We start from the raw sequence: 22,014 nt of genomic DNA, 5'->3' as shown, positions 1-22,014 counted from the left end.
GAGAATACTTGCAAGGTGCCTGGCACATAGTAATTGCTCAATGAATGCCAGTCGTGATCATAAACACAGTCCTTTCTAAGAGATTAATTGCCACAGGGATCCAAAGGGTGACTGGGGTGAATTCACCCATGCAGAGATCTCATGCAGAAGAACCACCTCCCATCTGATCCCTCTATACCCCAGGGCCACACCCCGGTGTCCAAAAGGGGACTGGCATGTGTGGGTCAGATCAGCAGGCACCTTGGAGGTCTAGCTCATGTGGGACTTGCAGAGCATTGTGGGGGGAAATGGGTTCTAATCTGCAAAACCTCAAAATGTAGGGGTATCTTCTGAAAGGTTTTGAAGAGCTTTAACCACAGATTAGCAAAAAATGCCATGCCCAGGATTTAGACATAGATTTTTTTTTTGTATTCAGAAAACACTGAGTCGTGAAGATACTGGATGAGGGGACAAAGATTCTGACCTAATAAGATTCTGTAGCTCTGTTTCTGCCACCAGATGAACACCTTTCTCTTGGCACCATTCACAATGTGTCAGTGTGGCTCATTGCACTCACCCTCCCTTCTCATTAGAGCAAGAGCCCTTGAGAGGAGAAAAGGGAGCAGGGGCAGATGATGGCAGGGGAAGGAAAAAGTGTGTTTAGCTGGAGACAGTGGACAGGAGATGTCCCAGGTTCTAATCCAGCTTGGCCCTCAGAGCCGTGGGTGTCGCCTTGGCTAAATTTCTCAGTCCTTTTCCAAGCTGCAGTTTCCCTCTAACTCGCTCTGACTTTTCCAGGGGAGTAAGCAGGGCATGTGAATCTATTTCCTACAAGTGCTCATAGAATACAAAGTTCTAACTTTTATACACTCCAGGGCCAATGCCTTTTCTTTTAATGGCAGCAGACCCTTGAATAATCAAATCTGTAGATATTGTACAGGTCTGCGAGATCCTGCTGTGAGTGACAAGGAGTGAGACCAGGTGTCTCAGTCTCCTGCTGTTGTCTTGGTCCACTGCAGGAAAAATCCTCTTCTCACTTGCTAAGCCAGAGCACATCCTACAAGGGCAAAGCACTCTGGATCCATCACATCCTGCTGGCTTTAACCCAGGCCTCCTCTGAGCTAGAAGACCCACCCTGGTCAAGCATACCTTTAGATACAAGGAAAAATGACAAGGGTGCTTTTATCACAGGGGTCTCAGCTTAATTGGAAAATGAAGCTGTGGGCCTGGGAGAAGTTCACCGTGATAGCTGTAACTTAAAGTGAAAATGGGCAGCCACATGAGAGCATGTGTGGAGGTCCTTGGAGAAGGGATTCCTGAACAAAGTCTGGGATCAGACTAAATGATCTCTACGCTTCTTTTCCACTCTGAGATCCACACAGATGCACAGCATTTCCCCACACTGGCTTCCTCATCTCACAGTAGTAGCCCCTGCTTCCTAATTGTCAGTGTGCGGAAGCCACACCAAGTGCACAATCGCCCCTCACTTACCCACCTGAGATGGCCTCTCCCCTCCAGGAAACTCATTTCTGGGGCCCATACCTAGAATTTTCTTAATATGGAAATCCAAAAGGTTGAGTCTCCTTAAAAATCAATCTTGCAAGCTCATAGTTTTGGTTCATAGGTGATGCTAAAGGAACAATTTGGTTGGGCATGGGGTGGGGGTGGTGGGGATATACAATACAAAATTTAATGGTTACTTGCTCTAGTTTGCTTTAGCCTATTAGTTCAAAAGTTAACTCATTTACTATAACCTTAAATAACAAAAGAAAATCCTAGAGGAAAAGTTTGTTTCATTCTTTCCAATTTCTCAAAATATTGACTACTGATACAATTAACTGTGGATTGGCCTAAACTGCTCCAAAGCTTTTCCAATCTGCTAATTAAATTTGCTCTCGCTACCATAATAAAAATTCTGGGAAACCTTGGGCTTCTGAGCATACTACACAGGATGAGAGAATCAAATCCATCGAGTTCCAATCTACTGCTCCACTTAATAAACAAAAAACGTTAACAGCATACTTTAAAAAAAATCTAAATGGCTTCATAAGGCAGATATTGCGAGTCTTCCCACAACGTTAAATGAAGGCTTCTGACAAAACTTTAATGAGCTGTTATCCAATATCTTCCAGGCCTTGGGATTTTAGCTTCTCTGCCTTACTACAGAGGTTGCCCAGAAAGCAATACCTATCATGATCCATCCTAAATGGAACTGTCCTACTCAAACATCTTCACTTTTATGGTCTGTAATCCAAGTCACTCTATGGGCAGGCAGAAGAATCCCAGCTGGCTTCCGAACTCCCTCATCTTTCCATTACTTCAAATGACAACCTTTTCCCACTACTTTATCATTGCATTAAGTACCAGGAGCTGAAAGATGCAATCAATTTAATATTTCTTTCTGCCCATTTACATTACTTATGTTTCAGCAGAGCCTCTTTGCCACAAATCCTTCCTTTGCCCATTCATGTCTGCATACTTAACATAGATTTAATATTTCTCTAGGCCAAAGATCATACGCTGAGTTTTTCTTTGACTGGAGAACAGAAGAGATAAGTAGAGAGGGAGGATGTCTGGAATCCCTTTGTTCTCGTGGACAATTCCAAAGAACAATTATCAATAAATTATAAAAAGCTTAAATCAGCACCCCCAATTTCAGATTCAAAGTCGGGAGAAAAAAGGAGAAGGAACTAAAATGTACTGAGGCCGTTCTGGTTTCAAACACTGCCAGACACCTTACTGACCTTATATCATAAAACTTGCTTGGTGGCCCTGGTGGTAGAGCAGGGAGTCCAACCCAGATGTGGACCATAAGTCCACATTTCACAGAAATCATGACATGAGTAATGAACCAAAAGTCCACCAAGTCCTCCAAGAGCAAGAATCACACCTTCCACTTCTTACCTCCTACAGCACCTGGTGGACGTGTTCTGGATTTGACTTAGAATCCTCCCATCCAGACAAGCAGGAAGCTGGGAGTGGAGTCCCAGCTCCTAGTCCTACTGTACGGCTACAGACCCTTGCGAAGGCTACTTCTTTGTTCCTCCAAGCCTGAACATATGGGAAGTGCTAAGCCCTCAGGAAGGGATTTCATTTTTATTTTTATTTATTTATTTTTTCATCAGAGATAAAGTGGAAACCATCAGCTTCCCACCACCACACCTGCCTCATCCATCCAACAGCAAAGGCACCACCTCCTGGGACAGCGCTCAATAAGTCTTTTCCCCCATAGACACAAAGCTGTGGGCAATAGTTAGACATAAATGATATCTAAGCCAAACAGGCTTGGGGACGGATGGGGGCAGGGGAGGGGTTGCCAGTTGGGACGTCAACCACCATTCAGACTTCTGTTCTTATGAAATAATATACTCCACATTCCAAATGCCTTGCAAAGTTTTGGAGTGCAACCCATTCACGAGTTGAGGACCATGTATACAATGCTAGGCAAACAGTATTGAGCAAGTGTGGACATTCTTAGTGAAAGGCCTCAATTTCACTTGAGGCAAATATCCTTTCCATGCAAAGGTCCAAATACGGCATTCTCTCCCCTCTTAGCTCTTAGCACTTGTTGCCTCTTCTCCTCTTTTAGCAAAAATTGTGGAGTGCCTTGTCACACAGCATAAATTCTCTCTCTCTCTTTCTTTTGGAATGTCATGTGTTTTTATCTTATCTCACAACAAAATCGTAGGTTTCTTTCATCTCATATTCCCTGGCATGGAACTTGCATAAAATAGGCTGACCAATGGAAACAATGGAAATTTTGGCGGAGTAACAAGTGTGAAAACCTGCACAGACACATCAAGACCTAACTTAGATGCTACTTATAATTCAAACCTCTTCACCATTCTCCCTTACCACAGGAATGATATGGACATAATACATTCTCTTTTACTTCATTAGCGACACTGGATTTATATTAACAAGAATGGTAGGGAGGAACAGCAGACCCAAAATCACTTACAACTCAACAGAGGTTAAGAATCACCCAAACCATATATGTATACACATGCTCTCTCTCACACCCTCACTCACTCAATCGCTCTTAAACGCTGTTGATATTTACTTGGTTTATTCATTCCAGCTCCAACCCTTTGGTCATTCAAAAATATTTTATCAATGCTTTTATAAAATTCCTGTACCTATCAGGGCTGGGACTAGAGTGAGACAAGATTGGTGCCTAAGGTGCAAAATTCAAGCTGGTGCTTGCTCTCACACTTGCACTACCCTGAGTAAGGACTATGATTCCCAGCCACCTCCCTTCCCTCATCCCCAGCCTCTCAGTCTTCATGAGAACCAGCCACTCAGGTGCTATGCAGGGTCAAGCCCTTGTGGGAGATGGATTGGTACAAAATATCTCCTCCAGGGGCCTCCCTCTGGCAGTGAGGGTAGAGAACCAAAATATGTAAACAGGGCACAAGTCTTAACCCACAAGTGATTTATCATCTATTTAGAGAAAGAGACAAAGGCAGCAAGGTCTTCCGAAACAACTGATAGAGTACAGTTATGCGTGGCTTAATGACGGAGATATGTTCTGAGAAATGTGTCGTTAGATGATTTCCTCATTGTGCGAACATCATGGCGTGTACTTACACAAACCTAGGTGGTATAGCCTGCTCCACACCAAGGCTCTACGGTATAGCCAATTGCTCCTAGGCTACAAACCTGTACAGCATGTTACTGTCCTGAATACTGTAGGCAATTGTAACACAATGGTATTTGTGTATCTAAACATATCTGAACATAGAAAAGGTACAGTAAAAATACGGTATAAAAGATAAAAAAACGGCACACCTGTATAGGGCATTTACATGAATGGAGCTTGCAGGACTGGAAGTTGCTCTGGGTGAGTCAGTGAGTGAGTGGTGAGTGAATCTGGAGGCCTAGGACATAACTGGACACTACTGTAGGCTTTATAAACACTGTACACTTAGGACACACTAAATTTATAAAAAAAATTTTCTTTCTTCAATAATAAATTAACTTTAGCTTACTGTAACTTTTTTACTTCATAAACTTTTTAAATTTTTTTAACTAACTCTTTTGTAATAACACTTAGCTTAAAACAAACACATTGTACAGCTATACAAAAGTATTTTCTTTCTTTATAGCCTTATTCTATAAGCTTTTTCTATTTTAAAATTTTTTAATGTTTTTTTACTTTTTAAACTTTTCTGTTAAAAACTAAGACACAAACACACACACTAGCACAGGGTCAGGATCATCAATATCACTGTCTTCCACATCCACATCACATCCCACTGGAAGGTCTTCAGGGCCAATAACATGCACGGAGCTGTCATCTCCTATGATAACAATGCCTTCCTCCGGAATACCTCCTGAAAGTCCTGGAGGTTTGTCTACACCAGCATCGTCACAAACACGCGAGTAATGTGTTGCACTACATCGTTAGGACAACTACGATGTCACTAGGCAGTAGGAATTTTTCAGCTCCATCATAATTTTATGGCACCACTGTCGTATATGTAGTTGACTGAAACGTCGTTACATGGCACATGATTTGGTACAGAGAGAAATGATCACAGACCAAAGAAGCCAGCAATGGCTCATTACCAGCCGATGAGCGACTGAGATTTGGAGAGGTCTCATGGAAGAGGAGACTCAAGCCAAGCCATGAAAAACGAGTGAATGAGAGTTAAGGACAGACCATGAAGAGCATGGCCTCAGCAGCCCGTGTTTGCTCTAGCTGAAACTCACCATGCATACACACCACAGCCAGATTGCCCAGGACCAAAATGCACAGTAAAACACACCCAACTCTCAAACTCCTGAGAAAGGATTTTAATTTCACTATGATTCCAAATATGCTTCTGAGTCCAAAGCACCTCAGCAGTATCCTGGTAGACACCAGTCACTTGCCATGAGAGCAGGAAACTCTTGCTGGGCTATCAGCTTGCTCAGATTCTGGATGAGGGAAAGCTTACTTTCATTGAAAAGAATGATTCGAATGAATTTAAACTTGTTCAACATAATCGCATTACACGGTGTTTCTCGAAGTACTTATGAATAATTCACTTTGGCTTTTGCTGTTACCAGACCAGAAAAAGTCACTTCAAAGACACAAGACTTAGCACAAACTCTACTGAATTTCCTACTCTCAATGCCTTCTCTAGCCACTTTTACTTCTTTCTTCCCTATCAGATGCTTCACCAGCCTCCTATCTGACATCTGCTACCGCTGGGTGAGCTTGTCAGAGCCTGTGAAACACAACCACCTCCTGGGAGTCCACAGCCCACCCTTCTGGAACCCCTCTCCAAGTCTGTCCCTAAGGGTAGGGCCCATCCAAAACAGGTCAACTGCTTCAGGCCACTGCAAGTCTAGAACATCTGTTTTCATTCTCTAGCAGCGTTTCCTGAAAGCCTGGGCCAGTGGATCCATCCTAGGTCCCCAACACTCTACTCTGCCAACAATAAATCTTAGAGCTGGAAGGAAATTCAGGCCTCACTGGGTTCAAAAGATGAGGAGACGGAGGAGCAGGGAGGGAAGTGGCTGGCTTCGGGCCACTCAGCTAAGCTGTGGTGGAGGAGGTCTGGTCAGTGCTTTCTGCAATAAACGACGATGCTTGTGTGCACACAATTTTCATGCAAATTCCATCTGATCGCGCAGCAGGGCTGCCTCCTCCTTCTTATCATTTGATTACCCATCCACCTGCCTCTCCAGCCTGGCTTCAGACAAGAAGGCACCGACGAGAGGTTTGCATTTATTTTGATATAGTGGAGGAATCTGAGACTGGAATTACAGGAGGTTGAGGAGCTGGCATATGCAAGTCCATACTTTACATCTTTATAAAAATGCAAGATGTATACCAGCTTGTTTACAAAAACAGAATCTGAACTAGCTCACACTAAAACAGTCACAAAAACCACTCGCCTTTTATTGATTAGTTGAAGTGGGGTCTGAACACCATCCCAATTACCATTTTTCTCTAATGACCACTTAAATCCCTTCTCACGCATCTTCAGCAGCTCTTTATCTGTACTCTGAGGCTTTCTACGAATTAGGATAACAGTGCCCAACAAGATAGAGTTACAGTTACCATAAACAGCATAAACCTTCCTGGGGGACCAAATCAAGTTGAGGGTCTGAAGTCCCCCGACCCCACAGCATTAACATGAAGTTCAGTGAATTCAGAGGAATTCACCTAAAGGCCTCCTCTGCAAGCTCATGGGCAGAAGACCCGGCGAGCCACTGAGAGCCGTCATCACTGAAGAGCCATCAGTAAATCTAAAATCATATTAATCCTGCAAAACAAATTTCTCTTAAAATGGCAGTCTGTTAAATTGGCTTTGGCTATTTTATCAATTCGTCTATCAATAAAAATTGCTTTATTTAAGTACACACAGAAGTTCACCCTTCTCCCAATCGCCCATCTCTAGCATCCAATGACTTTTCCAAGGAGAGTTTCTCAACAACAAGAAATATTTATTGAGCTAAAGAAGTGTTCTTCTCAGAATTCCATTCACAAGCAACTATGACATCAAGATCCTTCAAGCCTCAACTCCCACAGTGAATCTAAAAGGATGGCCAGAGATGAGGTGGTTGGAGAAGAAGGGACAGGAAATCCAATGATCTCAAAAGATGACACCATGTCACCTAGATCGTGCCACCTAGACTGTGCATGAATTTATAAAAAGAACGTACAAGATATGCTATTCTGCATCCAGGCTTCTCTCTCTCTCCTTGTGAGTGGAAGAAAGCATGAGGTACATTTTACGCAACCTTGCTTTAAAACCTGTTCTAAAGCTTCTTTGACACAGTTATTCAAAAGCTTCTAAAACAAGTATCGATGTATTACAAAATAATCCAATCATTTCAAGTTCACTGAGGCAGAGAACAAAAATACATTGCTACAACCTATCTGAGGAATCATCGAAGAACCTAATAATATCATCTACTTAGCCAAGTGTAAGGGGCCATTCAGAGGTCAGGAAATCAGAATGGAAATATCACACTAGGTTACACCCCAGGAACAGAGCTAGCTTCTTCTGGACCTCGGGATCTGACTAGTTTCCATTTGTCTCTGTATTACCACTAATACTTTTTTGGGGGGGGAAAATCCTACTTTGAACACTACAGCTGCCCAGGAAGTGTTTCTAATAATACCAACCCTCATCTTGCCTTTTATTGTATTGTAGGCTATTTGCTTCTCAACCTTCTTTTACTTTTTTTGTCCCTTTTTACTACTAAGCCCAAGGATCTGGTCTCAGCAGCTGCTAAAAACCATCCAAGCACTTTGCATCTATCCGGAAATCCAGAATGGCAGCCTCAGTTCACAGATCTGCTGCCAAGGGCAGATGTATGCACATCGCAGCTGGGCCCTCCTCCCCAGAGGTCCCTGGGCACAGACAGCTCAAGGCCTGGGGGCCGGGCAGCGTCGGTCCCACACGCAGGGCAACCAAGCTCCATAGCCACGGGCCTGTATACATGGGCTCCAGCAACTGCAACCTCACCAACTTCATCCAAGTCCCTTCATGAGGACTTGTGAAAACAAATGACAGGCAGCTACACACCGGGTCAGTCTGCACAGCTTTTCTACACGAGGCTATAAGTATCAGGCAACACCGAGTCCCCAAACATGCTGCCTCTGTTACCATCCCACGTGGATTCCGTGAAAAATGGCACGAAGAAAGGAGAGAGGACTGGGTGCTTGTGACTGAGGGAAAGAAACAAAAAGCGACCTCTGTTCAATAATGAGATGAAACAGAAGCCGGGCTTCCGGGAGAGGGCCTGACATTCCTGAACAACATTTTCCCACCCACCTGATCCCCTTGAAAGGAAGGAAGATCTAAGGGAGGACACAGAGAGCCAGTGTTTGTTTCCTGCATTGGGAGTGAGAGGAGAAAAATAAAACAAAACAAAACAGCACAACAGGAGAAGAGGATGGGTGGGAGAATAAAGAGGTATGTGTGTGCGCATGTGTGCACACACACACAGACACACACACACACAGCTAGTATCACCCGAAGAAGAGAATAAACAGGCACACGCTCCATCTTGGAGCAAATGGTTGGCTACCTTTACCATGGGAGACCTGCAGTTGTCACAAATAAAATTGTACATCCTTGTTATTTTTACCAAAATTGTGCCCACCCTGTAACCACTTCACTGCTCTCCACAAAAAAAAACGCATTTAAAAAAGATAATATTTAATGTCAGTACGAAACAAGAATCTTGTTGATATTTTTAAAATTCTTCCCACCACCATGCTTGCAAGCAGAATAAATTCATACGGTTTGATAATCAAATAAATAGAGTTTATATGTAACTATAGAGATCCTGATATAGACATATGTACCTCACTGAATGTTCTTTAAAGATATGGCTTATCTGGACAGACACAAGAATTTGAATGATTTGGATTAAATTAGTAAAAACCACTCCTACACTATGCCATGTTATTTATGATAATTGAATTTTTGCAATTTAGGAAAAGCAACAGAGAAAGACCATTTAAGACACGGCAGTAAACATACACAGTCAACCCAGCTTAATGCTCAGAATTTTAGATGATCTCAGAATGCAGCTCTTAGTTTAATTTTTAAAAAGACTAACAGCTGCTACCATTTCCCAGAACCTACTATGTGCTGAGCAGTCCGTCTGGTTCTGTCCCTGCTCATCCCTGTCTCACAGATGGAAGATGAAGCCTGGCAGCCTTGTCCCAGCACTGGGGAACACATGAGGCTAATAGACAGAATCCTCTCAATTCACTGACTATTCCTAAACCTTTGCCATATGACACCACTTGTTCATACTAGAATGTAGTTTATAAAAAAAAAAAATTCATCCCATTTTGTACAAAATTATACATTCTTGTAAATCTCAATGTTAATATGCCATGATGGTCCATAGGGGAAAACCACAGCTTCCAGGTACAGGACCACCTATATATGCCTGAAAACCATTCAAACAGAAGGTGGCAGGCACGTGATGGCAGCTGCTGCCCTCATGGACTCCACAATATTGTCAGGGTTGGATGTCCTGGGAATATCTGGAGTGAGATCCTGGCCAGCCCCACCACACCCTGAGAACTGCAAACAGTGGCCAAGCTGATCCTATAGGAGCACAATCTTATCCGGACGGTCACTCTTCACTGCCTATGACTCTGGCCCCAAAAGCTACATCATTCCTTAACCTGAGATGACAACTGTCTCCCCCAAGCCCTGAGACTGCTCTGCTCCTCTGCCTACCCCCAAAAAGTGCAGTTCACGCGGTTACTAGGGTTCTGTGGTGAGCTACTTCTCCAAAGACTGAGAAGCAAGGCCATTTGGAACTAGACGAAACCCCAGCTCTCAATACAATGTCCAGCTCAAAGTCATATATGTTAGCCAGTACCAGATACAGAATAGAACCCAGAATGGTCTAGATTTTGGATTTCCACGTGGGGTTCCTTCTTCCATGTAAAAGATCTCTACATTTCTTAAACCCAGATTCCCAAGTTATCACGTGATCAACAGATGCCTGTTTAATATCCTGTGTTCACAGACTGAAAGATTGCATCTCCTGCCCACCAGCCTTCCTGGAACACCTTGGATGTCTCTCATTGCCTCCAAGTCAGGGAGGGCATTCCATCCTAGGATGGTGCTCAGAGACCCCGCCTCATATAGCCTGAGTCCTTGAGTCAGACCATATGCCAGAAGGAGGCGTGTTTCCAAGTCATGGCTTCCAGCTCCACCGTAAGCCAAACCTAACTTCTGAGCCACCCTATGCACTTGAGTTGAGCAATGCAATCCAGGACAAGATTAGCCACGGGCCCACACGTTCTACGTCATCCCCACTCTAGTTGAGAATGTCACACCGGCATACACACAAGAAAAGCAAGATAGAAATATTAACTCAACAAAAGAAAGAGGCTTTTTAGAAGTAGAAAGAAACCAGAACAATCTCACAAGTAGGCTCAACTGATGAGATTTGAAGGGACTCCAGATACTTTCCAAATATCCAATAATCACCCTAAGAGAGCCATTCTGAAAGCTTTTCCGTCTCTAAGATGAGATCCCCATTAAAAAACAAACTTCTGAAGGGAACTCAGGAGAGTGACACCTTAATTAGGTGACAATTAGCCAAGAACAAAGCCTCTCTGGAATAAGGCACATGAACTAAGAGATGGGGCTGGCTAAGAGGTGCCCCAGAGAAACATGGACACAAACTGCTTCACCATCTTGGTAACAAGGGTCGACAGTCAGGGAGAACAGAATGTGATCTCCATGCTTGACTATAAAAGGCAGAGAAACGAGGCCCAGGGGCATGTGACCCCCGTCTAAATAAAGATCACCCCCACACTGGGAGCAGCTGACCAGAGCAGGGGCCTTCCAGGGGAAGAGAGACAAGCTCCTACTGACAACACAAAGCCAGAGCCCGCTCGACTGACCGACCGCCTCCTCCTCCAGGAGCCACAAGCCTCTCTCCACCCCACCTGAAGATGCAGGTCTCTATCCTGTTAAGATGAAATAACGCCCATCACACGTGTGGGGTCGCAAGGCCCTCCTCCAGGAGCCACAAGCCTCTCTCCACCCCACCTGAAGATGCAGGTCTCTATCCTGTTAAGATGAAATAACGCCCATCACACATGTGGGGTCACAAGGCAAAGACACTGTGCCCCCTCACCTCACTCCAATCCAGCAGGTGATTTACAAACACTTAAACAAGTCTCTCCCTTTCATCTGGTGGGCCAGGCATACTAATCCATAAGAAAATGAGGAAAGGGAGCCATTCCACTCCACACACCCATACTGCCCTTGTGAGGGGCATCTGACAAAAAAAGAACACAAGAACCTGTAGGGGAAAAAATATACAGCATTGTCTTTTTTACACCACCTGCCTTCATCTTAAGTCCCTGATCCCATCAGTGAGACCATCAATAAAATGTTTTCCTTTTGTCAATAAAGGGAACCATTTACCGCCTTCTCCCTGGAAGGCTCCAATCTGCTACTTTCCTGCTTTCTCATTTTGAAGGCAGTAGGAAATGCAACAAACTCCAGGACCGCTGTTCCCAATCAATGCCCTTTTAATTGAAATAAGGCTGCACCACCAGCGAAGCCAGCTTCCAACACGGCCAGGCTCGCCGCCTTCACAGATTTCCTGGCAAAAACCAGGCCTTCTTATGGGCAATACAGCAATCTGAGTAGACCACAAGCTGTTCATCCTGACAGGTTAAAAAGTATTCAGAGACTAAAGTTCAGCTTAAGATTTTGGAACTTTTAGGGGGAAGGGGGTAGGCTATATCTGAAATCAGGTACCAGAAAGCTACAGCACCAGGAGGCAGGTCAGCAAATTCACCAGGCACCAGGTCAGCAAACTCCCAGGAGGGCAAGAGAACCACAGGTCCTCTGAGGATTCATCTTGGTTCCTTCCCTGTACATGGTTGGCCTTCAGCAAATCACTGCCATACAAAGTAGTGAATAGTGCCACAGGCCAAGCTTCGACTTTTAAGATGATTTCCATACTTCTCCATCATCTTTGGCCTTGAATCATTCTGACAGGGGCAGGAGAGAAAAGAGCTACCACTCCGGGTTGATCTTCCCTGCCAGCTAAGAGCTGGAGACAGCTTTGGTGACAGTGCTCCTGGGTAGCAACGACCGTGAAACCTACACAGGAAACATCCGCCTTTCATAATCCTGGATCCTTTTGGCTAGCTGAGGACTGTTATTACACACTGCTCTCTGCTCAAGGGGGAAAACATGTCTTCCTGACAATAAATCTTTCACAAAGCAGGTGCCATGCTCACCCCCGGGGTGACAGCCATGCTCTCCAAGAGCTGGAGGACACACCCGGAATTTACTCAGCAGTGCAAAAAGTGCCACAGCCAGGTGCTGCGGGAAAGGCCCACTGGAGTCTGCAAAGTCCTGAAGTTCTCCACCAACGGGCAAGGAGTCTGCCTGTGAGTGGCGGCCAGCCAGTCGGCATGAAAGAGCACCATCGCAGACCAAGGACGCTGCAGGCAGAAGGCAAGGAGGCAGCTTGTTGGGTGCATTGCCCGGTTTCATGGGGTTTCACAGGCTCACACACAGGATCTCAGAGAGGAGAGCCTATCGGTCAGAGCGTGCATCAGGAAGTTCACTGGGCCAGGGTGGAGAAGCAGAGGGGCTGGAGAGAGGCCAAGTTGCTGAATGGGCAGAGGGGAGAGCAGAGCAAGGCAGATTAGAGAAACATTTTGGATAGGAAGGGCTTGGTGTCCAAATGGAGGAAGTGCCCGAGAGATACCCAAGTTTCTGACATGGGAGCTAGGAGAACAAGAATGCTGCCCACGCAGAGAGGGAATACAGGAAAACAAGAGGCCAGAAGTGAGGAGACAGGAAAGACCATCAGACGCTGACACGCCCATGGTCATCTGATATGAACAGATACGTGGGTCTTGAGCTCACAAAGAGGTCTAGGCTGGAGATGATCTTTGGAAGCCAGATGCAGATGAGAGGCTGCTGAAGCACCAGTGGATGAGATATTCTGGGGGAACAAGGACGGCAAAAAGAGAGCCTAAGATGGAACTCTGGTGACCACCAGCTATTCAAGACTGGACCAAGGAAAAGGAGCCGAAAAAGAAACAGCAGTAGAGGTGGGAGGAGAATCAGAAGTGGTGGCAGAAGGCAAGGGAGGAGGAATCAATAGTGCCAAATGTCTGGGGGCACCAATTATATTTTTACTGAAAGGAAAAAGCCATACACAATTATTTTGAGGGTCAATCACTTTTTTAGGAATAACTCAAGCCTGCATAAAACCACCCCTCATATCGCAAGACAACAGAGAAATACAGAAGTGTGCAGAGAACCCATCCAGTAGTAATTTCCTTAATGGGGCTGTCTACGAAGCTGCCTGCCACCGCAGTCACGACACGAAAGAGGCAGTTTAAAGCAGAGCGTCAAGGAAAAACTGCATATCAGCACTACATAATTGAGTGTTTCTCCTTTATGTCAAAAATTTCACACACACCCTTGACGTCTCTCTCCAGATGTTCTCGCTACTTCTGTAGCCAGCCCTGTGAAGAATAACTGAATGGGATTCTTCTACGCTTAATCTTTTTAAATGGCTATTTTAATGTTGATGTTGACCTCAAGGTAGACATTCTGTCCAGACTCCATGCCCTTCACCTGGCTCCTTGAATGATTCCTAAGCGTTCTGGCTGGAGACATGTAGGAATATCACAGCACTGCGGGGCTCAGCCAGAGAGGTGAGCTGGGGAGGAACCCGTGGTCTTAGAAGGAACGCTCTAAAGCAGCCATTTCCAATAAAAACAAACTGTGAGCCACATCTGTAATTTCATATTTTCTAGTAGCCACACTAAAAAGTAAAAAGAAACAGGTGAAATTAATTTTAGTAACATTTTAATTAATCTAATATGTCCAAAATATTATCATTTCAACATGTAATCAATACACAAAGTATTAAGGAGATATCTTTTTTTTTTTTTCCATACTACGTCTTTGGAATCCAGTGTGTATTTTATTTTACACTGAGAGCAAGTCTCAATTTGGACTGGCCACAGTTCAAGTACTCAATAAGCCACATGTGGCTAGAGGCTATCATACTGGACAGTGCAGGTCTGAAGGGAATTTATGCCAAGAGAAAGAATTTAATTCAACTAGAAAATTTCCAAGAAACCTGTCTATGCTTGAGTTTTCAGGACAAGGTGAAGGAAAGACAGTTTGCCCAAATGCTGTTATTAATTTTAAATAAATACTCCATTATGAAATCACAGGAAAACATCAGCAGGACTGAGACAACGGGCAAAGGAGAAGGCCACAGGGTGTGGCCTTGGGAAGCGGTGTCCAGCCAACAGGCCTGTCATCATCAGCTGTACCAGCACCAGGGCCCAACTGCTAACCCCTGTTCCTTTTTCAGGGTGCTTGTCTTCTTTCTCCTTTTAATCTTCCAACAGACCTGTGAGGAAGACAGGATCTATCCCATTTTACAGATGAACAAACTGAGGGTCAGGCAATTTAAATTACTTGCTCATTTCCAGTCACAGCTACTAAACTTGGACCCAGCACTCAGACCATGCCCCTGCTCCAGGCTTCTTCAACAAGCAGCTGGTCAGAAACAGCCGAAAACGCACGGTGAGACCAAAGTAAATATTGACTGAATCACAGAACCAGTGCCCACCTAATGACTTCTTAAATAGCACCTCGCTTTTGTACAGAGCTTACGAGTTTTCAAAACATTTTTGCACACGTTTGACCACCACTAAGGAATAATGGGGGACGGCCCTAAGGAATAATCTAAAGATGCCCAACTACTGCCCAGAAGGGCTGGCTGGTCCAAGGTCACCCAGGCCACTCATATTACATCCAATGTCCTTCCACTACACTGTGATGCCTCCCTTGATGACGCCTTTTTCTTTTAAAATAAAATTTTAAAATGCCAAGACTACTTAAAAATATATTTTGTTGTTTTCTCAAACCAGTGGGTAAACTAATGATAGGGCACAGCTGTCATCCATCACAAATGTGACTTTAGCACAGCATCTTCCTCCAACCCTAGTCAACAGGGATTCTTCAAATGGCCTGATGGCATTCTCAGCTCTTCAAGGTCCTGGCCGCAGCCAATGGGACCCCTTCCTCTTCTAACCAAATGCCCACGTACACACTGAGGAAACGAAACAGAGTGCGCAAGTGTGTGCTGGGTCAAAGAAGGCATCCTTTTCCTACTTCAGCCCTGGCTGGAGGGGAACTGAAACAACGGCTACCTGTGGGGTCTGGCCTTTGATTTGTTTATTTTACACACTTTACGGTTTAGGCAAGCCTACCAATTTGGGATTTCTTGGCTCTTCATGACCAGCTAGAGTACATGGGCTCCTTGGGCCTTTCACTGGGCCAACCATTAAAAGCTATTTATAGCCACCACACTGACTTCCAACCAGTGAGGGGAGCCTTCCTGGCCAATACACCTAAACATTGCTGAAAGCAGTAAGGCAAAGGCCCAGAGTCACATTTTAATACCAAACAACCTGGCTCTCAAGGAATTGATCACAATAAGGCCAGAGTTTGGTTATACTCACGGGAAAATAAGTATATCGCAGATAAATAAACGAGAAGCTTCAAAATACCACCGTCTGACTCCCAAGAGCAGTGAACAGATATCAAAGTTCTCTCCCTAAGTGATTTCATAAGATTTGCACAACTCTTCAGGAAAGAGCTAGAAAAAAAAGGAAGCCTGGGTATACAAATGAACCCTGCTACACAGCTACCTCCAAGCAGAGCCTTGGAAACTGGTCCAGCGCTCTCCCACCTTGGCTAGGTGCTCCATCATAAACCAGGACACCTGAGCATCATAACATCATCATTAAGGACCAAGGATGGGGTAGAGGTCACCACTTGCACAGGAGATAAATTAGCTCTTTACTTTTCCTTTATTCAACCATATTCCAAGCGTATTCATGCTAAGGAAGAACTGCTACAACAAAAAATATCCTTTCACGCAAAGGATGAAAGAGTTGATACATAAGCAGCCCCCAGCTGCCAGGGCTTACACACTTCCAAGCACACCAGGTCACCTTCCTCATCAGAAATTCAAAGCTGAAGGTCAGCAAGCTTCTAGCCCACAAGTGTGGTAGTGGTGGATTATTTCTAGTATGTGAACTGAATGGTCCTGACAGCAGCCACGATGGCCTCCAGCCATGCCACAGTCCTGCATTCCATGAGTTCCCAGATGCAAAAGAAAGCCAACCGAGACCCCCACTTCCACATGGCAGGCGAGCCACCTCCTAAATGCAATATAACCGCCCCCGCCCAATGGACCCCTGCATCCAGAAGAGGAGGGAGGGCAAGGGAGAGAAGGAGTGAAGAGAGAGAAGCAGAAGGAAAGCCATGGTCAGCATCATTCTTACTTTTCTGGCAGCGATTGGTAGTCCAGCAGCGATAGTTGTACTCATTGTTGATGGTGGTCTTCTCGCACAATGGCTTCTCCTCCATTGTCCCTGGACACAGGTCCCCGCATTCTTTCGGGGGCTTGTTCCCCACGATGTAGTTATTGGACACTGCATCCAGGATCAGGGACCAGTCCACTGTGGAGAGGTAACAGAGGTCGGCATTTTTCTCAATCCTGATGGCCCCCCGAGTAATGTTCCTCAGGTTGTAAAGCCCAATATCTTTGAGATTGGTCATCTCAAAGATGACCAGGGCGTAGTTGTAGAAGAGTTTCCAGCCGCGGATGACCGTGAGGTTCGGGAAGAGGTCGCCGAGGCTCTCGAGGCCGGCCACGCGGAACAGCAGCAAGTATTCGGTGATGACCGTGAGCTTGGGGAAGCGGTAGCTGCGGTAGTCCTCTGCTTTGGAGATGAGCAGGATGTGGAGGTAGCCCTCGATCACTGTGCAGTTCTCCAGGCGCTTCAGCTGCTGATAGTCGTTGCGGATGTCGATGCCCGGCCCACAAACTAAAGGGAGACAAGAGGGCAAGGCGGGACATTCTGAGTTAAAAAGAAATCATTTTTAAAACTAGTTTCCAACCCACCATATAATCAGTTTTCAGGAAACCTATATCGTTACTAAAGAAATAAGACTCAGTTCTTCACTGCAGACTAACCTCAGGTGTGGGCCACAGGTTGACCATCCAGGTAGCTAACGGTCAGCTGTCATTCGTGAAGTGCCTACTCTGGGCCAGACGCTCTGCAACACGCTTGCCCAACTGTGGAAGATACTGTCCCCACCCTACTAACGTGCAAACCACAGCAGCACATGCAAGAGTCAAGGGTGCAACCCAGGCCGGCCTGCCTCCACAGCTGCCAGGCTGCACACTCCCCATCCCTTCCGCAGAGCGCCAGTGCCCAACACCTGAACCAACAGCTCGACGGCCACATAACAACTTACTACTGCCTCCAGCCTCTAGGACACCAAGCAGTAAAGTCTACACTAGAGAACAGTCACTGTGACTCGGAAAGGAGGGACCCACAAAAGCACACTCCTCCTGTTTCCTGTTATCACCTGACGTAGGCCCGGTGGCCTTGTGTTCTCCCCAACACTGCATGAGTGTAGATATAAAGGGTAATCTAACAGGAAGATCAGAACATGTGATTTATATGAATACAAGAGGTTATATAATTCCAACTTTAATAAAGTGCTTCATTAATCAAGAAAGCATGCTTCCTGTAGAAAGTATAGGTAATAGATGGCAAAAAGAGAGTAAAAATCATCAATGATCTCAACATCCAAAGATAATCACTGTTAACACTACCTATGCCAATTACCCTTTCTCTAGAAATAATTTAAGGTAAAGAAATCAGACAATAATACAATGTTTTCAAACATACTTCCTTCACTTAATATGAACATTTTACCAAGCCAATAAATATCTTTCTACATCATCATTTTAAGAAAGAGATAGTAATTCTAGGGTATGAATATGCACCATGAGTTTTTATTTTTGTTTTGTTTTTTGGTGAGGAAGATTAGCCCTGAGCTAACAACCATTGCCAATCCTCCTCTTTTTGCTGAGGAAGATTGCTCTGGGCTAACATCCATGCCCGTCCTCCTCTACTTTATATGGGACACTGCCACAGCATGGCTTGACAAGCAGTGTGTTGGTCTGCACCCAGGATCCAAACCTGTGAACCCGGGGCCACCGAAGTGGAGCACGTGAACTTAACCACTACGCCACCCGGCCGACTCCAGTTCTTTTATTTTTTTAAACCAATCCCCTAGTGTTGGATATTTAGGTTATCTCGAGTTTTTCATGTCATAAACAACACTCCAATGAACATTCTTGGCAGATATTCAAGACCATTTTCTTAGGATAAATCCCTAGAAGTAGAATTGCTGGGCCAAGGCATTTGCAGATTTTAAAGGCTTTTGATAAAATAGCCTCAATACCGGAAACTTTATTTTCAAAATTCTAGACACACACACACACAAAAAACTCTTGGTTAACATCATTTCTTAGGATTTAACAATCCCCAAACCTTCCATTAAATCTTCTCAGACAGTGCAGTTTTCTGATTGATGTAATTCACTGATTTGTGAAGCACCCAACATGTATGACACTGTAGGAGAGTCAAAGAAACAGTGCCCCGCCCTATGTGAAGGCTCATGGTGAAGGCCAGAAGCTAAGACCTGTCATAAACAACTGTCATACGAGAGAGGAGGCGGTCAGCGGTGTGCACACTGCAAGTCCACTGTACATGTGAACTGAGCTAAGCAGGAGAGACGGGGCAGCCTCGGAGCCTCCTTCAGAGAGTAAGTCCTTTCTATTGCAGAGCTGAGGGAAGCTCTGTACACGTGCTAGCTCCTGAAGGATGGGAGGAATTTAAAACTGGGTATAACATTCCAGAGGCCAGAGAAAAGGCAAAACAAGATATATTCAAGGGACAGCAAATCTGATGGTCAGGGATGCAGAGGAGAGGAAAGGAGTTTGGTAGAGCCCAGGTCATAAAGGATCAGAGGTGGGGATGAGAACTTTCATCTCAGGAATGAGGCCCCTCTCACCACTCTTGAGTGGGAGAGAAGCCCAAACGAGACCTTTTTTGGAGGCTTAATCTGATGGTCAAGTGCAAGACAGAATCCAAGTGGAGTAGACAAGAGAAAGGGAAGAGAAGTCCAATGGGGCTTATAGCCATAGCCAGGAACTGGACAGAGACAGTGGGGGGAGAGGGAAGCAGGGGCCCCAAGGGCTGAGAAGCAGGCAAAGCTTGAGAACCTAGAACTTGAAACTTCATTTGGTCCAATTCTCTCTTTTTTTTTTTGTGAAGAAGATCAGCCCTGAGCTAACATCTGTTGCCAATCTTCCTCTTTTTGCTGAGGAAGACTGGCCCTGGGCTAACATCCATGCCCATCTTCCTCCACTTTATATGGGTTGCTGCCACAGCATGGCTTAACAAGCGGTGTATCGGTGCGTGCCTGGGATCTGAACCCAGGCCGCCGAAGTGGAGTGTGTGAACTTAACCGCTACACCACCAGGCTGGCCCCAATTCCCTCCTTTTACTGATGAGAAAATGAGGCCCCTAAGACAGAAAAGGGAATGGGAGAAACCAGCACTCTGAGAAAACACACACACCAGACAGAAGCTGTGCTAGAAGCTATGGATGCATCATTTTCTTTCATCTCATGTGATGCTCTCAACACCACCTCACACTATGTAATATCATCACCACTTTGAAGGTGAGGAAATAGATTTGGGGAAGTCAAGTCATTCATATCAGGTCACAGATGCAAGACACCGGCCTCTTCATAGCAAAACTTGATGCAGTTTTTGGATAGTCCCAGCTGTCAGCATCGTCACCAACTGGTTACCTTCAGCCCACTCCAACTAAGATTCTGCCCCAATTATGATATCGAAGAGCTCTCAGCAAAGCCCCCAACGACATTATCAAAGCCAATGACAGTTCCCTGTCCTCATTTTACTTGATGCTTTTAGAGTCATTGGACGTTGTCTCCTTCTCTAGGCTTCTCTGATTCCACACGGCCACTGACCACTGTTCCTCTTTTGCCTGACCTCCAAATGCTGGCCTCTGTCCTCAGCCTCTCCCTCTCCCTCTGTCATCTCACATGGACAACTGGCTTCCTGTGCCACCCACACGCTGGGTGATTCTCAAGTGCATGTCATTGGCCCAGAGTCCTCTGAGCTCTGGAGTTGTATATTCATCTGCCTACTCCACCTCTCCACTTAGGTGTCTAATAACTCACTTCTTCCCCCCACCCCAAAATCTGCCAACCAAGCTTCCATATCTTGCTTAATGACACTCCCATTCTCTGAATTGCTCATGTCAAAAATTAAAGAGTCATTCCTGATTCCTCTGTCCCTCACACCACACATATCCAGTGCAGTAACAAGTCCTCTTGGGCATTACGCTAATTGAAATGTCAGACAGAGAAAGACAAATACTGTATGTTCTCACTTATATGTGGAACCTAAAAATGCCAAACTCATAGACATAGAGTAGAATGGTGGTTGCTAGGGGCTGGGGGTGGGGGAAATGCAGAGATGCTGGTCAAAGGGTACAAACTCTTAGCTTTAAGATGAATATGATCTGGGGATCTAATGCACAGCTTGGTGACTATAATTAACAATATTGTATTATATACTTGAAAGTTGTTAAGACAGTAGATCTTAAATGTTATCACCATACACACATAAACAAATCATAATTATGTGAGGGGATGAGCATAATTATGTGAACCTCATTGTGGTAATCATTTTATAATGTATACATGTATCTAATCATCACACTGTATACCTTAAACTTACATATGTTAATGTCTAATAATATCTCAGTAAAGCTGAAAAAAAAAGTCCTCTTGGCTCCCGCTCCCAAGCCTATGGGAATCTGGGTGCTCTTCCCACAATTTTCTTCAGCTCCTTGTTCCTCTCCCCCCCGATTCATTCTCTCCCTGCTTCAAGACCTAGCTCTGGCCTTTCTTCTCACCCTCTCTCACTCTGGTCACTTGCACCACAATGTCAGCTCCAGGAGGATAGAGAATTATTTTCTATTTAGTCCACAATTACATTCCCCACTGCCTCAAACAGTACTTGGTGCGTGGGACACACATCATTACCACACGTGTAGAATGAATGGATTTCAGCACATCTGTCTGTCTCCACTGCTCTAACTCTGATCTGAGCCATCGTCATCTCCAGCCTGGACTACAGTGACACCCTCCCCATGATCCATCCTCTGCCCCCCAGGCCATTCTCGACCCAGCACTGGGCCCATGAGACTCTACAGGAGCTCATTCCTGTCTACTTCTACCTCATCTTCTATATGTTCTTGTTGAGCACACGGTGGCCATCACACGCCTTCCCTCCTCATCCCCTACTGTCTGGAATGCTTCCCCCGTCACATGGTTGCCTCATTCTCATCATTCGGGTCTCCATTCAAATGTCACCTCCTCAGAGCTTTGCTCCAACTCCCTCCCTCCCCTCATTTTTCTGTTTCACCGTTTCCATAGAACTTTTCGCGTCTGAAAAGTGTCGTACCAGAAAAGATGTGTTTATCTGAGTGATCACTGTCTATGACCCCTACTGAAGGCCTGTGTCTGGAGGACAGTGGCTGCACTGTGTTTTCTGCCAGGTTCCCCACACCTAAACATCCAGGCTCAC

The 22,014-nt window shown here is 45.1% G+C and overlaps 1 protein-coding gene across 1 annotated transcript in view; it reads right to left on the bottom strand.

Moving 5' to 3' along the window:
• IGF1R (insulin like growth factor 1 receptor) overlaps positions 1-22,014 on the bottom strand; it is a 296,679-nt gene that overhangs the window by 226,000 nt on the left and 48,665 nt on the right. The window contains exon 2 of the mRNA XM_004431906.3: positions 16,814-17,359. Coding sequence (XP_004431963.1) covers positions 16,814-17,359 — 546 coding nt within the window. The remainder of the gene's footprint in view (positions 1-16,813; positions 17,360-22,014) is intronic.

The sequence above is a fragment of the Ceratotherium simum genome, chromosome 3 (genome assembly GCF_057802395.1).
Source record: "Ceratotherium simum simum isolate JZ-2026a chromosome 3, ASM5780239v1, whole genome shotgun sequence".
NCBI lineage: Eukaryota > Metazoa > Chordata > Mammalia > Perissodactyla > Rhinocerotidae > Ceratotherium > Ceratotherium simum.
Note: the sequence above shows the minus strand (reverse complement) of the source record. Positions and strands in the feature narration are given on the sequence as shown.